Genomic DNA, 16,474 nt, shown 5'->3' with positions numbered 1-16,474 from the left:
TTGAACATGGTGATACTCTTCTCCTCCACTTCCTGCATTCTGTAGTGGTTCTAGCAAATTCATGGAATCACAGAATGCATCAGGTTGGAAAAGGACCACAGTGGGTCATCTGCTCCAACCTCCCTGCTCAGGCAAGGTCATCCTAGAGCACATTGCACAGGATTGTGTCCAGATGGTTTTTGAATATCTGGATATTCAAAAACAGTGAGGGAAACTCCACAACCTCTCTGGGCAATCTGTTCCAGTGCATGGTCACGTGCACAGTAAAGAATTTCTTCCTCATGTTCAGGTGGAAATTCCTGTGCATCAGTTTCTGCCCATTGCCTCTTGTCCTATTGCTTGACACCACTGAGAAGAGCCTGGATCCATCCTCTCCCTTCAGATACTTGGAGACACTGATGAGGACCCCTCTTAAGTCATCTCTTCTCAAGACTGAACAGGCCCAGCTCCCTCAGCCTTTCCTTCTGAGAGAGATGCTCCAGTCCCTTAATCACTGTTGCCTGCTGCTGGACCTGCTCCAGGATATCCATGTATCTCTTATACTTAGCAGCCCAGAACTGGACACAGTACTCCATGTGTGGACTTACTAGGGCAAAATAGAAGGGCAGGATCACCTCCCTCTACCTAAATTACATCCATATTTTCAAAATACCTAAACTTATTCAAGAACAACATACATTCTTTGTACATTGAACTCCCTAGAGTTAAGCACACTTGTTAAAATTGACTTAGAAGATTGAATTGTGGACTGACAAATTTCAGTAGAGATTCGTAACTGTAACTCAAAATTTTGCTTGTGGCAGCGATTCAGTAAAGGTTGCATACATGGGGAAATGCATGACCTGCTGATGAACAGCTGTGTAGAATAAATTATGTCTTAAAAAATAATTGGACTTCCAATCATAGATGCACAGCATGCATCAGTATCAGAACAGTTCTCTAGATTCCTTACGTAAACTTCTTGAAACAGAATTTGAGATGTACTTGGGAGAATGGGTCCTGCTTGTATCATCACAGCACCCTTCCTTGCACAACTGCAGTGTCTCGTGTGTTGGTGGGGCGAAACTTTGGATTTTAGGGCAACATCTTAAACTAGTTGGTACTGTCCAGGTTTTCGAAAGACAGCTTTAGCTCCTGCAATTGCCCTTTTTGGGGGGAGGCTGGAACAGGGGAAAACCTTACTAATGACTCATTTTAATTTCACTTCTTAAAACAAATGTCACTTCTGTGCATTTAAAGCTTCTAAATTTATTTCTTCCCCAAGCACCAGTAGCTTTGGGGTTCTTTGGTTAATTTTTTATTACTATTTTTTGAAAAAGGCTGTCTCCCTACCGTGCCTTTTCAGTTCCATAAGACTAAAGCACCCTGCTTCCCTCCTTAAAGTACAAATTCTTTTAATACCACTGTCACTATTTTCTTACAGTCTGCTCATGCTGTTTGCAGGAAAAAAATATTTTAAGGTATCTTTACTGCAAAAGGAAAACATCTGAGAATGTTTCTGTGTAACCTGATGGCTGTGGCTTCGGCTTCGTTTCCCGCTGATGAGACCAAGATTTTCATGGTGGTTTGTCCTCTTGAGCTGCAATTCCCCCAACTACTACTTTCATGAGAGTAGGCAATTAAGGTGGGATCTACCAGAACTATTATGCAAAATGAGTCTCTGTGACAAAAGGCTCTTTTTGCAAAACGTGGTGCCAATAAATCCTTCTCCCTTTTATCCCTCCTTCCCCATCAAGTCGGGCACCAAACTAAATAAGCTGGGTAAAACAATGAAGCTAATTTGGCAAGGATACTTCTGCATAATCCGTCATTGTGCTTTCTTGCTCTAGTTTGAGAGGGGGTAAGTTTGCAATTACCCCAATTTTGAAAAGAGTAACAGCATGCATAACATTGATTTTGCTTCTAATCACTCTTGTGTGCCTTTAATACTTCAGTGCAAAGTACAAAGTTTCAGACTAGCACATCAGATGCAAAAAGCAGAGGTAATACAAGAACTACAGGGGACAATTTTAATAACAATACTTTTTAAATGCTTTGCAGTATGAACACTGAAAAAAAATGCTACAATAAGTAGATTCCTTTAGACTTTCAGGGCTAGTTCTATGTAGACAAGGAGCTGGTTAGCTTCAAACTAAGTTGTTTCAGGGGAATTTTATAAATTTCCTCTTCCTGCTTCTCTCTACCCTGTTCTTACATCAGTTCTTTTGAGTATACTATTTATAATATAGCTGTTCTGCAGATTTTAAGCTTGAAATTTTTGAGTAAATGGCCACTTTATTTCCAGACAGGTCATATTTTTTGGCTGAAAATGGCAGTCTCTGAAATGTGTACGTGACTTTACGTTATATGGAGTAGCTACTATATTAAACTTAAATTTTTAGTGATACATCTGAAATGCAAGCAGCAGGCTGTTGGGCTGCCATCTCCTCTTGGGGAGCAAAGAGTTCGTAGTGGGACACCTGCAGCTGCAGAACTGTTGCCTATTGAATACCTCATGGCTTAATTCTTCACTGTGCCATGCAGATGCACAGAGAAAAACACTGACAAGAGTTGGCCTAGTCCTGCATTTGAGAAATGTGGGAATTTTGGGGGGTTTCATCTCTTGTGCCATAAGGGATATAGCTGCTTAAAAGCTTAATTCTTCAGCTGTTTAAAAATCACACATTCTAGCATGTTAGTATGGTGACTGGGGTTCGTGAAGTTCAGTTGCAATACTGAGCCCAAAAATAGAGTTTCAAGAGCTAAAGAAGCTTCAGTAGATGCAACACATTTAACTCAGTCTTTTCTGAGCAATTTGTTGCAGTACTTGGAATATTCTGCTTGCTTGCTAGTCATCCTGAATTTACTTCATGTAATACACAGTGATAGTCATGAACAAAAGCTGTTGAGAGGCCTACGTGAGAACATCAAAATGAAGGAGAAAGACATGCCTCTGACAGGCTGTTTTCAGTAAAGTTCGCCAGTGCAGTAGCAATAAACCTCACTGCTCTTACAATGAAACCAAGTCTGTGTCCTTTGGTGGTTTGGGCTTTTAAGCTGCCTTCCCATTCCTCTACTTCCTTCTCCCTCGCCTTCTGAGAAGAAAAACAAAAAGTCCCACAAATGCATTTATGAACATGGGAAAAGGAGAACATTCATTCATGAGTGTAAGGGACTCAGGCTTTAGCATCACGTTGTAACACAGCACACAGATAGTGCCAAAGAGCCACCAGGGTTCACTTGATGAAAATGGTGATGCAGCATGGCCTGAATCCACCTTATCGTTGTGGCTGGCATTTACTCAACTGTTTCAAGGAGCTCCTGTCACACTTTTTTGTAAATTATTTCAACACTGGGGGCAAGAAGTGGCGACTGTCATACAGCTCTGCTGTATACACTGCAATCTCTTAATGAGGTGGCTTTCTCAACTTAATTGCTTTTGTTTTTTGGTCACTATGGAAGGTATCTTGGAGAAGATGTAATGAGGGAGAAAACTAGGTCACTCATCACTAATCTGCTTCCACCGATCTCCCACTTTGCCTGGCTGACTGGAGATGTTACCACAGCTCAGCATCTAACTGCAGGGCTGCTTCTCTGCCACCATGTCCTGCCTTTAGCTCTGGTCCTGCCATTCCAGCAGAGGCTGCAGTGGGGTAAGAAAGACTTCTCTATGCGGAAAACTGTCAGATGTAGCACATAAATGAAAGGAAACTAATGGATGCATATCTGGAATGGGATTTCCATCACATGAGAGTCAGCCAATTACTATTATTTCCATTACACATAATTATTATTTATTGTAACTGTTATTTTGATTCCCTATTTAAGGGAAAGAAACTACACTTGAAAGATAGTGCTGATGAAAAGGGTGAGGAACACCTGCTGCACCTGTGTGAAGAGCAGCATTGGTATGATTTAACATCATGGTTTAAGTATTTTTAAGCTATCAGATCCTATGCTGTTGTCCAGTTTTCATTTCTTCTCTGTCCCAAGAACTTACAGTTCCCATGGTTTTGCTGTTGTTTTGCTGTGTCTCCTTATAAATAAATAAATAAGGTAGCCTCAATAAGTTAGGCTTTAAATGGCACACTAACCTTTATCATTCATGCATCATTGATAGATATTTCCTGCAGAAGGCCTGAACAGGAAACCAACTCTTTTTAAAGGCAGAAGTAACTAGAAAGAGGTTGCCATCTATATTATCTTTCTTAGGCTTCTCTCGTGTTTCTGTGGCTCCTTGGAAAGCAGGCTGTCCTCAAGACAGTTGTCTTCAGTACTAACATCTCTGTCGGTAACCTAGCCATGCTGCATGAAGGCATTCATAAAGACTCAAAACGGAACAATTACAAAATAGCCTTTAATGCTACCAAACATCTTAAAAGAGCTGACAATTGCTTCTATCTTGGTTAAGTCCTGTCCCACTCAGACCACAGCATAGCCTAGACATGTGCTTTGTGGCTTTGGAGTTATTCAACCAGTTTTGAAATATTATCAAGGAATAAAACAAAACTAAAAGGGAATTTCCTTCAGAAGAGAGATGTCACATAATCTTACTTATAAAGTACTAGTGTAAAAAAAGGTAATGAAGGCACTGAGGACTTATAAGCAGTAACAGTAAATTTGCCTGACTACACCTACTTGCTCAGTCCTGTAGCCTGGGATGCTGCCAACAGAGCTATGTTAGATTCATTCCAACTCCAGGCAGAAGCTAGGGCACACCCAAAGTGATACCTCACTTTAGCAGAAACTCCCATGCCTTGGGAATTACAGGACTTGCCCTACTCATTTGCCTCTCAAGCCAGTTCCTGCAGCCAAACATTGTTTATGGCACAGACAAATCTGTACCATCTGCCTGGGGACACCATATGTTCCCCTGGCTTGTGTTGTCTTACTGTGAGAAGTCAGGCAAACAGACTGCTGGTATGCACTCAGCATGGAGCATAGCCCAGCTGCTTATATCTGGCCCATACTGCTGCATCTGTCCAGTTAATGGGGGCTTTGACAGAGTTGCAGAGACTTCTACCTCCTGTAGCACACACACTCCCACTGCACCATGTGGTTCCAAAAGAACTGTCTGATCAGCCTGATCTCCCTAGCAGGGAATCTGTTCCTACACAGCTAACGTTAAGAAAGTAAATCATATTTTCTATGAGTAGATTTCTCTCAGATTTCTACCAGTAGATCTAATCAGCCTATTAAATTTGACTGAATTTAAGTAAGTGAAGTATAACTGAACTTGACTATGAAGGACCATAATAGATTATGTGGATCATAATATAGAAGTGAATGTAACGCACTTTTGCTTACATACAACAGGCTTAATCTACTCTTTGTAGGCATCAAAATCTTTAGCTTCTTTTAAAAGTTGATTTGGGCAAAGGTAGTATATTAGGATAGACTTGGGGATATGTATGTTTTCTCTCTTTGACAACAAAGAATGTCTTCAATGAGAATGATTCTTCCCCTGTACTCGGCACTGGTGAGGCCACACCTTGATTACTGAGACCGGTTCTGGGCCTTTCAATTCAGGAAGGACATTGAGGAGCTGGAGCAAGTCCAGAGAAGGGCAACAGAGCTGGTGAAGGGTCTGGAGCACAAGGCCTATGAGGAGCAGCTGAGGGAGCTGGGCTTGTTTAGCCTGGAGAAGAGGAGGCTTGGGGGGGACCTTATTGCTCCCTTCAACTACCTGAAAGGAGGTTGTAGCCAGGTGGTGGTCGGCCTCTTCTCCCAGGCAACTAGCAACAGGACAAGAGGCTGTAGTCTTAAATTGCACCACAGGAGGTTTAGGTTGGACATTAGCAGGAATGTCTTCACAAAAAGAGTGATTAGACACTGGAATGGGCTGCCCAGGGAGGTGGTGGAGTCACATCCCCAGAGATATTTGAGGGAAGACTGGACGTGGCAATTAGTGCCATGGTCTAGTTGACATGGGAAAGCTCTGGCTTAAAAAACTCCTCTGATATCGTAATTTCGTGTGACAACTGAAGAGTGGATAATCTTGTAAACTTTATTTAATAAGCCCCGTTTACAGAACTGAGCACAGACCGGGGCCTCAGGCAGCCCCCGAGGTCCCGGCCCTCCCCGCCGCCCGCCCCTCACACACCGGCCCCGCCCGCCGCCGCCAGGGGGAGCGATGGCGCGCGCCGCAGGAAGCGCCTTTGTCCCGCCGGGACCAACCGCCGGGTCCAACCGCCGCCTTGCCCGGGGCCCCTCCCGCCGCCTTCCCCTTCCCCTTCTCCCTCCCCGCCCCTCCCGCCGCCTCCTCCGCCCTTTTGCTTTCGCTTTTTTCCCAGCTGACAGCCGGCGGCCCGGCCCGGCCATGGAGAACGGTGCCGTCTACAACGAGACCACCGAGCCGGAGGCGAAGCGGCCCCGTCGCCGCCCCTTCGGCTGCACCCTGCGGCACCTGCCGGGGTGGCGGCTGCCAGCGAAGGCGGTCCAGGCGGTGAGTGCCCTCCTCGCCTGGCGGGGCGTGCCGGGCTTGGCGCGGAGACAGCATCCCCTTGACAGAATGGCTGCCCGGGGCCGCGGGATGAGCGCGGCGGGCGGCGGGGTGGGGGCGAGCAGCGGGCGGGGGCCGTCGTGGTGCCCTGCGCTGGGATGGAAAGGAGCATGTTGTGATGACCTTCGGGTAGTCTCCCGCCGCTTAAAAATTAAACTCGCTGGCCGAGCGCGGGCTGGGGAGATGGCCGTGGACAGGCTTCGTGGGAAGGGCTCCTGTCGGTTAGAAAAGGGCTGGCTCCGCCGGGAAGATGTCCTGACTTGAGACGTGGCATGGGGTCACTGAAGCTGTGTAGACTTGTAACTCAGGTGAAAAGCCGGCGCGGTGCCTTATAATGCAGGCTCAAGAGTTTTTCATGGTGGGGAAGTGGCAGGAGTATTCCTTTTCCATGTCCGAGCTACAGGAGTAGGTGCTGACATGTGATGGCCGTCGGCGTCGTGCGGCCGAGGTGCGGTGCTGCAGCCGGCGTGGTTCAGCTGCCTGTTGGCCTTAAAAACCACCTGCTCTGGCTTAAAATCTGAGGGAAACGTCACAGGAAACTTAGTATTTTTTTCTGAGGGTCACATTGGATGAAAACAGGATGTAGAAGCCTTTGGTTGAACCTCACAATAGGGCAGTATAACAGGGAAGGGTTTACTGGGTCATGATATCCAGACCTCCCTCTCCTGCTGCTCCTGCAGCCCTTTTGTAAGCTTGTCATTCTACACTGTCTGTGCTAAAACCAGAGTGCTCACTTCTCCCATAATCTGTGGTAGAAAATTCCACCAGAAAAGTGTACTGTTGATGGTGGCCCATTGCACAAGACGTCACTTCCATCTCAGGCAGTCCTGGGCCCAACAGGAAATAAAAGGCTCATGTTCTGCTTGCTTTTTTGGTGCATGCAATGTTGTTCCTGAACACATTAAGCAGTTGGGCTCGCAGTTCAAACTCCTGTTTGTTCTGTGCCTGCTGATGGGCTCTTCCAGAATGTGCCAGTTTGGCTGCTGCTAAGGACGTGAGGTGCATCATTCTCAAGTACTGGCAGGGAGGTAGTGAAACCAGCAGTGGAGAAGGGCAGCTGACTGTAAATGTGTGTCACTGTACATTTTGCAGCCAACACAGTGGCTTTTTAGTCAGATGTGTCATGCTCACAGGAATTGTAGGTGATTTCCAACCCTTTCTCATTACTTCGCCAGAGGACATTTAGTTTTTAAACTTCGTCTCATACACAGTCAAAACCCTCAATGAAAAACATAATACGCTTCAATGCTGGTAAAGGTAATGGTAACACTGCCAAAAATAAAGTTTTCTAAGAGTATTTTAAAAAATAACACCCAAGAATGCTTTCAATAAATATAACAGGACATTAACTTCATTTATTGGAGATTAATAAAGTAAGATGTGCTGGCTGTTGCTCCCTGATAAAGAGATCGTTTATTTAGATGGGTTAATTGACTACAATAAAATAAGCGATTACATATACAAATTTACTGGTGTACCAAAGTCTTAAAATGTTTAATTATTTATAAAACTTTCTAGGTAGGAAGAAGAAAAATTATCATTCTAATCAGGATGAATAGGTGCTCGATATGCTCTGAAATAATTAGCAGTTTATGGCCTGCACCCATCTGTCAGTGAGAGGAAAAAGAAGATGGAGTTATAGTTGTTCACCCTCCTAATTGCCAACATTTTTTGCTCCATTTTTGTAACCCTTTATCAAAATGCACAGATCTTGGAGTTATTGGTTAAAACACTTTAAACAAGCCCCCGAAATTCCAGAAGGTGGAAGGAAGCCTCAGTCTCTGTGGTAAGAAAAAGGTTCCAGTTTTGGGAAAGTGTTGATTTTTGGAAATGCCAGTGATGGTCTTTAACATCTATAACCTTTGTGTTGCAATAGTGGTTTTTAGTGGGATAATCACTCTGCTAAACAGGGTATTGCAATCAGAAAGTGAGCTCTCCTCATTATAGCGATCAAATGTTTGATAAAATACTGTGAAATCACCTGCAGAAAACTGGTTTCTGGACCTAAGAAATACTTTTCTTCAGATTAATAATGGCATATGTTGTAACCTTAGCCTGTTCTTTAGGGCAGGTGAAATAAGGAAAATGTGACTGCCAAAAGGATGCTGAGAGGCATGTTGTTGCATGGGTTTCTAGATTGTTGTTGTTTTGTTATAAATAGGTGAAATGTTTTTGTTAGTCCATGACTGGTTCAAATTCTGTGCAAAGGTAAATGGCACAGTGTATATTGTGCCAAGATTGAGGTAGAAACAAATTCTTATCTAAAAGAGAAATAGTTGTCATCAACTATTGTTTGTCTTTAACAAAAGTGCCCTAACTGGAAAGGAAAGCTGTAATTCAGCCCTAAATATCTGCTCTTTTTCTGAGCTGTTCACTTTCTATAGTATTATATATAGTATAGGGTATTAGCAAGTCCACCCATCTGAACTAGAAGATTTTGTGCTGGGAATACCACTGCCAAGCATCTTCACAGGCCTGTTAGCACGTTCATTGATCTGCTCTATGTTTGTAGCATTCTTTTGTAGCTTTTTACTTATTAAATCTCCTTTACAAACCTGACACTTGTGTAGAAAATTCCAACATTAATGTCAATATCAATGAATAACTTCTTGCTGGTAAGGGACAGATAAAGCTGTTTAATTTCTGGTGTACCTACAGGCAGATAGGACTAATAATAAAATTAAAAAGAACCCCAAACAACTCCTTCTCTAACAATGCTTTTGGTATTTAAAACTATTTTTTTTTGCAGTAGGACAACAGCATAATTCCTTTTGTTTCTGATAATGGTATCAAGAAGCAAACTAAGAAACCCAAGCAGAATTCTCTGGCGTCTTATAAATGTGCTATTGGTACACCAACTTAATCAAAGAACTTAAAGTTTTTTCCAGCCAAAGTTTTTTTATTGGTATGCTCTATTTTATTGTTCAGCTTATTAATAAAAAATTGAACACTGACTTGGAAAGCCTCACACAGGATTCCACTTGATAAATCTCATGTATTTAACACAGAACCGCTTAAAACTGTTCTTTGAGTGGGATTTTTGTTCAGTTTGTTTGTACACTCCGTGGTGAGGCTTTTTTCAGTTATTTAGGTTATATTATGGTTATCTGGACTTATACTTCTATTTAAGGATGGGTTTATTTCCTATCTGTTCTGTTTCAGCCCAGATGAAAGCAATGGCATTCAGCTTATAAAAAGAGATAGCACTACACATGAAAACATATCTCACAACTGACCTTGTGAAAAATGTGAAATTGAAAGTCATTGGAGGTAGCTGTAAGCAGATCTTTTTAAATGCAAAAAACCCCCATAAAAATCGGAAATTCAGAATTCAAAACATTCATTGGACAGCCATTGTAGTCACAGTTTTAGGTCCGAGGGCTGCTGAGAAGTTTGTGTTGCCAGCCACTGCAGGAGAAAAGGGAAGAATGTGGAGGCCTGGTAGTAATATTGCAGTTTCCCAGCTCAGCTTATTTCCCTTTCGGAGCTCCTGTTTACTTTATATGATTGTAGCATTTTCAAAACATCATTCTTTGAAGTGCCCTTCTGAGGTCTTACTTAGCAGGGGGAATTTACAGTTCCTACTGCTAAATTGTTGTTCTTGTTTTTACTGTTAAAAACCTGAAACCGAAGACCAGTGGTTATTTTCTGAGAATTCTGAATTTTAGAATTTGATTTTTTTTTTTAAGAACTGTCAACCTCATTACTGCTCATATACTCTTATTAAAAGTATGATCGTCATCCTTATGTCATTCTCAATTTTATGACTGAGTCTGATTCCTGTTAATGGTTTTCTTATAATTTGGTGAACTCCATACTAAAAGGATCTGTAAAGCTGTGTCAACTTTATGGGATGAAGGAAACGAGCAAGAAGTGGCCAAAATAAGAGCACAGTTAAATAGAGCAATATTCTTTCTTGTACAATAAAATAGTAGAAAATCCAGCAGTTATTAATTAACTCATATTCTTTCCTCAAAACATACTGTGGCAGGAAGGTGAAGATGAGCTTCTGCATAGATTAAATATTGTCCAACGTAGCTTAAACACAGTTTGAAGTTTTGGTTCCTACAGAAATATTTGAGCTTCTGTCGTTAGTGGGTCATAAGCACGCGAGCTGTTGGCTCCCTGTACTTTCTCTGGAGTTTTATCGAGGAAGGTGACATCAGCTGTAAACTATTAGGGAGGTAGCTGAGTGTGTCATTGCTGCCCACTTTCCCCCACTTCCCTGAACCCAAATGCCTTTAAAACTGAGTGCAGCCGTAAGTAGTAAGGGATAGCATTTTCGCTTGTTCTGAGCAGGATGTGTGCTCCCCATGCTGCCTTCCTCGTCTGCTTCCAACTGGCAGTTGCACAAAACCCCAAAACAGGAATCTTGACTGTTAATCCAGAAGCTTGTGTTTGGCAGTGTGCTCAGCTTACCTGAGTGTAGTTTATCAATCACCTTTAGCAGCAACTGTAAACCATGTCATCATATAATTATTTATGCCTGTAAGAAAATAGTGCAGCATTTTACCAGACTTTTTGTAGATTGAGGATTTTCCTCATAGCTATCTTTATTGATGTTCATATCAGAGATGTCTGTTTGCTGAATATATTAGAGACTTGCTTCAACTCAAGCATGTTATTTGTTTGCAGATTTTCTCCTTTGTGGCTGTTACTTGTGAAGAAATTGTGCAGGATTGCGGCAATTGTGGTGGACTTTACTTCTTTGAATTCACTAGCTGCAGTGCCTTTCTTTTGAGCCTCCTGATTCTGTCTGTGTATTGCACTGATGTATATGAAACACTGGGGGAAGATAAAGTAGAGAAACTGGTAAGGAAATTTATTTTTTTAAAAAACAAAGTGCATAAAGAATGCTGTGGAGTAAAAAGGCTATGCAGAATGAATCTCCTTTTCTTTTCCATTTAAAGGGTAGGTTAAAGTAGTTTATAGTTAAAAAATGATCAAGCTTTGAGACTCCCTTTTATATTGACAACTTTTCCAAAACTGTCACATTGGCTACCTGCAGGATTTTAGGATTTGTGTGAAAAAATCTTTCACACAGACTAATACTGCTGTATAGCCATCACATATATGTATATAGACAGAATAAAGTTCACTGCCAGCAGGATACTTGTAATTTATCAGTTTACCCTGTCTGTTTTCCTACTGGATGTAGCCTACCTCCTTTTTGGTAATGATCATACTTGTTACAGTGTATGGTTTTAGATTTCAGAAAATCCAGCAGTGGGAGAAGGTTGCTCTGTAAAGTCAGTAAGAACATTATATTGTCTTACAAGTGTCCCTTCCTACTTGCCTTCAGAGAAAACAGTTGGGGTTTTATGTGAAGGTAAAGTTAAGGGAGTGTAGTAAAAGATTTGAATGAGCACATTTACTTACAGGTTTCTAAATTCCCAAATCTTTTACATAGGGAATAATGCTACCATGGTTGTTCTGAGGTTGAATTTGAGTGTGAAAAAAAGTTAGGTGAAATTAATTAAATACTTAAAAAAGACAAAAATGGGGGAGACTTAAATATCTGATAATTGTTGTTGTTTAAATAGCTGATAATATTGAATGTCATTTGGAATGTAGTTGTAAAATATATTTTCTGAAGATTCCATTAGCATGAAATTTCAAAACATAAATTCACAGGCAGGTTAACTCAGCTGCTGTTATGATGTTTGTTCTCTTCAGGTAACCCATCTACAATTCAATAACGTTTTTTCTTTATATTTGCAGAATTTTTTGGCCATGCCAGTCATAGCTGCCTGGTTTGTGTTAGCATCAATAGTGTTTGCTCTGACCAGCTCTGGCTCTGCTGTTGAAAGTGCTGCATGTGTAAGTCTTAAAATGGCAGGATTTACTTTGTATTTATCTGGTATGTTAATTTCTCTGCCCTCTTAACTTCACTCAATTTGCAGGGAAGAAACTAGGCAGGGAATAGAATTCAGTGTATTGTGATGTTTCAGGGGGAATTAACTATTTCAGAACTTCCAGAAACTTAACATAGGAAATCCAAACAGCAGGCATTCCTGAGGATTGCTGGAAAGTTCTGTGTGTACTTGCAGCTCCCCAGCATTTTCCTGCTGGGAAGCTCTCTTGAATTTGTTTTATTTTCTGTCGTCTGTTGTTGTTTCAATGTTGTTATCTTTTGCAGCTTTCCCAGTTTTCTGATACCCTGCTTCTGAAATTCCTTTTTTCCCTTCAATTGTCCTGTCATAATGCCACCCACTTACAAAGTCAGCAAGAAACTGTGTCTTTTGCCAGGTGTTACAAAGCATATGTGGACAATGCTGACTTGCAAAGGCTGCAATAAGAGCAGCATTTTCCTCAGTGACAGAAATAGTCAGGGCATGCAAGGCACTGAAGAGGCTTTGGGGTGCTGTGGATATCATAATTCCTTAGTCATTTGGCACTTCTTTTGAATAACCTTGGAATTGTGAATATGTTAGTTTAAAACATCAAATTTTGATTTCATTCTTGAACAAGAAAAAATGAGTTAGAAAAGAAAGCAAGATAATTCTGTTCCACAGGCAGGATGAGCTACTAGAGATGCACACTTTTGTATAGTTATCTTCTGTGATGTTCATATATTTAGACCTAATAGTTTCAGTATAAAGTCTTTCAGGTTTTTTTTTTTTTTTTTCTGGTGCAGGAAAAATAAAAACTACTGTGATTTAATACTTACTAGCGTCAAACTGCTTTGGACCAAACCAGTTGTGTAAAACTTAGGTAGAGTTAGAATAGTGCATGTTTCTTTCCTAGTTTGAAAGAAGCAGCTAATAACAGCTTTCTCCTTACCACTGTCTTGCCAACACTAGTAACAAAATGTCATTCACAAAATGTCTTTTTGTTCTCCCTTGCTGACCCTGTAAGGACTTGCATAGGGTCTACAGATCTCATCTCCCTTCACCTTCCATGTGTTGCTCTTCTTCATTTACTCTCTTCAATCAGCAATCATCTCTTGGATAAAATCTGTGCTATATCACCAATGCCATACTGCTTTAGTAACTGATTTTTGGCAATAAAATTAATATATTTTTATTATTACGGGCTGTTTAGAACACAGTATAGAGTTCACATGTGATTAAAAGAATGAAAACTGTAAAAACTTCTGCATTAAATGTGCTAGAATTATGAATTCTGATCTGTTTCTAATTTAAATGGAACTATCAATATAAGGAGGACTGTAATCTTAATATGTAAGTGTTATTAATGTATGCAAATGGTCCAGCAAATCTCTCCAGACAATGTTAGGATACTGTTACTGTTTTTATGCATTTTAAAATCACATATTTCTTTCACTTTCACAGACATTTGGATTTCTTGCAAGTATTGCATTTGTAGTTGAATTTGTTATACAGTGCATCCACAGGCGAAAACAAAACGTCGCTGGACAATCTGAAAATCCTGGTAACACTCCGAGAGCCACAGAAAATCAGCCATTGAATAAACAAACCTAACTTCGTGAAATTGTTTTTTTTTTTTTTTTTTTTTTTAAATGGAGCAAACTTAAATGAACTTTCAGTGCACTGTAGGTAACAACTTCTGTCTCTTAATTCTAATCAATTTTGTACACATTGCTCATCAAAATTTTTATGTCAAGTAATGGCATCTTGAGCACAATGTTCTAAGGTAACTGGTCCTGCTTAATGACTGGTCTTGTCACCTGCCCAGGTGACATGCACTAAAAACCTTGAGTCTAACTAAAATAACTTAAGGACAACACACAATCAGTGTGCTGATTTGATTTTGGCAGAGGTAACTAAAAAAGGTTAATGTCTGAGGCATAAATTCTGAGATATAGCCTAAAGATATTTCCTGTATAAATGGACCAGATGCTTCTGTTATGAGTTATAAATTAGAACAGCAAAATTCACTTTTGTACTTAATGAAACTGAATGTGAAAGGGATACCTAGTTGGAACCTTACAGAAATGCTTATCCTTACAGAAATGCTTATCCTTACGTAAGGGGGTTTGGGTTTTTTTACTATTCCTGTGTCTCAGTTCTGTCTGTGGAGATCAGTTTAATGGAACAGTGACTGTAGGGGTTTTATGGGGAGGGTAATGTAAATGGTATATTAAGGAGACAGTTTTGCACCCCATGATTGTCAAAGTTTGGACTTGTGTACCAGAATCTTCTTTCAGATGGTTTGAAAAGCTATAAAAGTTGCAGGAAGAAACTTGAAAAGCCACCTGGGGGAGGAACATGATAAAGACTAGATATTTTCATGAAGTAATCTCAAAAGTAGAAATCAGAATATCAATGGGAAAAACCTAACAGCCCATTGGTACTATCCTGGTGAATGTTGCTTGCAAAGTTAATACATATGCATCTTGATTATGCACAGATAATGCTAAGTTCTGCCAGAATGGTTGTGAACCTTACTATTTTCTGTGTTTATAAATATGTGGCAGTACCTTGAGAGTTCTCGCTACTGACTAGCTCAGTTGGTAAACAGGTAAATAAGCATTTTTAGCCTCGATTTGCTTTGAAAGCGACAGTCTGTAGGTCTGCAAGAAACACTGCTGATATGACAGGTATCAGACAAGTGACGGATGTGTCAGACCAGATGTTGATGGCTGTAAAAGAAATGAAGGGGTGCAAAAGCATTTTTCAGTTGTCTGAGGTAGAAGCAAGATGCTGCACCTCTTCTAAGAGGAAAGCCTTCAAAAGCAGAGCAAATTGCTGTAAGCCAGGAGACATTTCAAAATACCAAAGCAAATGAGAAAAAGCTGATTATGCAAAAACAGTTCTTGTTTGAGTGCTCATGATATTTGCCATGTCTTAAGTCCATTTCATCACTACCCTAGTCTGACATGTTCATAGTCCTGTCACCTGTTGTGGCAGCATTGAGACTAAGCCCCCCAGAAATAGGCTGAGCAAGCTGTATTTGGGAAAGGAAGAAGAAGCTGTTGTAAGACAAAGGACTGTAATAGCAGATCAATGATTTTTTTTTTTCCATTGCTGCCACTTTCTGATGAATGTGAGTTTGTGATGTTCTCCCTCTATAGCCTGAGACTTAAGCCTAACACTACACTTTGCTTGGAGGATGTAAAATTTTGACAGGTGGTGTGAAGCACCAAGTTAAAGCTGTAGCTTGGTTTCAGACCTATGGATGAAAGAGACATTTCCTTCCTAGAATTTCCTGTACTGTAAAGAAGAAATGCTCTTCAGACTGGCTTTTTTCCCCTTGTATTTATTAGTCTTCATTTGCACTAAAACCTGATCTTAGTGTAGGTGTACGGAGCTGTAGCTGTCTCTGATAACTGTGTAGCCTAGAGCTGGTTTGTTTACAAGTGATGCTACTGATGATACAAAATATCCATAGTGAGAAATATCTCTGCTATGATCTGCAATCTCTTACTTTGGGGATCATGCCTATGTGATTAACATTCGGGGGGGGGGTGTCTCATTTTTTTTCTTATTGGCTAGGATACTACTGAATTTGCTTTCACATCAAAATGTCTGTAGTCTCTAAATCTTCATTTGTAATGAATAGCTGTAAATATTAGTGTAAGAGCAATACTGTGCTGATGATATTTATTAAGCAATGCGGCACCATGGCATGACTTTTATCTTGAGGTAATTTTTTCTGTAATTTTTCTCAGCTTGAAAATATGTTACTAGCAGTCTGGGTTTTGCTTGCTTTTTCTATAGACTTTTCCCCACCTAAAGTGCTATGTTGCTGGTGTCGTTCCTGAACTGGAGGCACTGGTACCAAAAGGGATCTGTAAAGTCATCTCTCTGCCTTGGCAGTTTACCTGGCAATAATCTGTCACATAAGGCAACGCAGAAAGAATTGTGCCTTGCAGAATTTACCACCTAAGGAGTCTTTCTGCTGTGCCTTTTGCAACCGGACATGCCTGTCTCGTATTGGCCTTTTTAGCCACCAGCGTGCTTGTGACAAACGTGGGTAGAGCCCTTCCCAAATCTTCATTCCCGAAGTCCAGCCATGAATCTGTCACATAGTAGTTAAATACTACAAGCAAGTCACATATTGGTTATA

At 40.9% G+C, this 16,474-nt stretch overlaps 1 protein-coding gene across 1 annotated transcript; it reads left to right on the top strand.

Moving 5' to 3' along the window:
- The first annotated feature begins 6,097 nt into the window (after positions 1–6,097).
- On the top strand, positions 6,098–13,936 carry CMTM6 (CKLF like MARVEL transmembrane domain containing 6). The gene is made up of 4 exons (XM_027733342.2): positions 6,098–6,424; positions 11,117–11,293; positions 12,203–12,301; positions 13,777–13,936. The coding sequence occupies exons 1-4, from the start codon at positions 6,113–6,115 to the stop codon at positions 13,924–13,926; spliced, it is 738 nt and encodes a 245-aa protein (XP_027589143.2). The 5' UTR covers positions 6,098–6,112; the 3' UTR covers positions 13,927–13,936.
- Positions 13,937–16,474: the final 2,538 nt, after the last annotated feature.

The sequence above is a fragment of the Pipra filicauda genome, unplaced genomic scaffold (genome assembly GCF_003945595.2).
Source record: "Pipra filicauda isolate LSUMZ 115617 unplaced genomic scaffold, ASM394559v2 scaffold91_size2508729_pilon, whole genome shotgun sequence".
Lineage (NCBI taxonomy): Eukaryota > Metazoa > Chordata > Aves > Passeriformes > Pipridae > Pipra > Pipra filicauda.
Note: the sequence above shows the minus strand (reverse complement) of the source record. Positions and strands in the feature narration are given on the sequence as shown.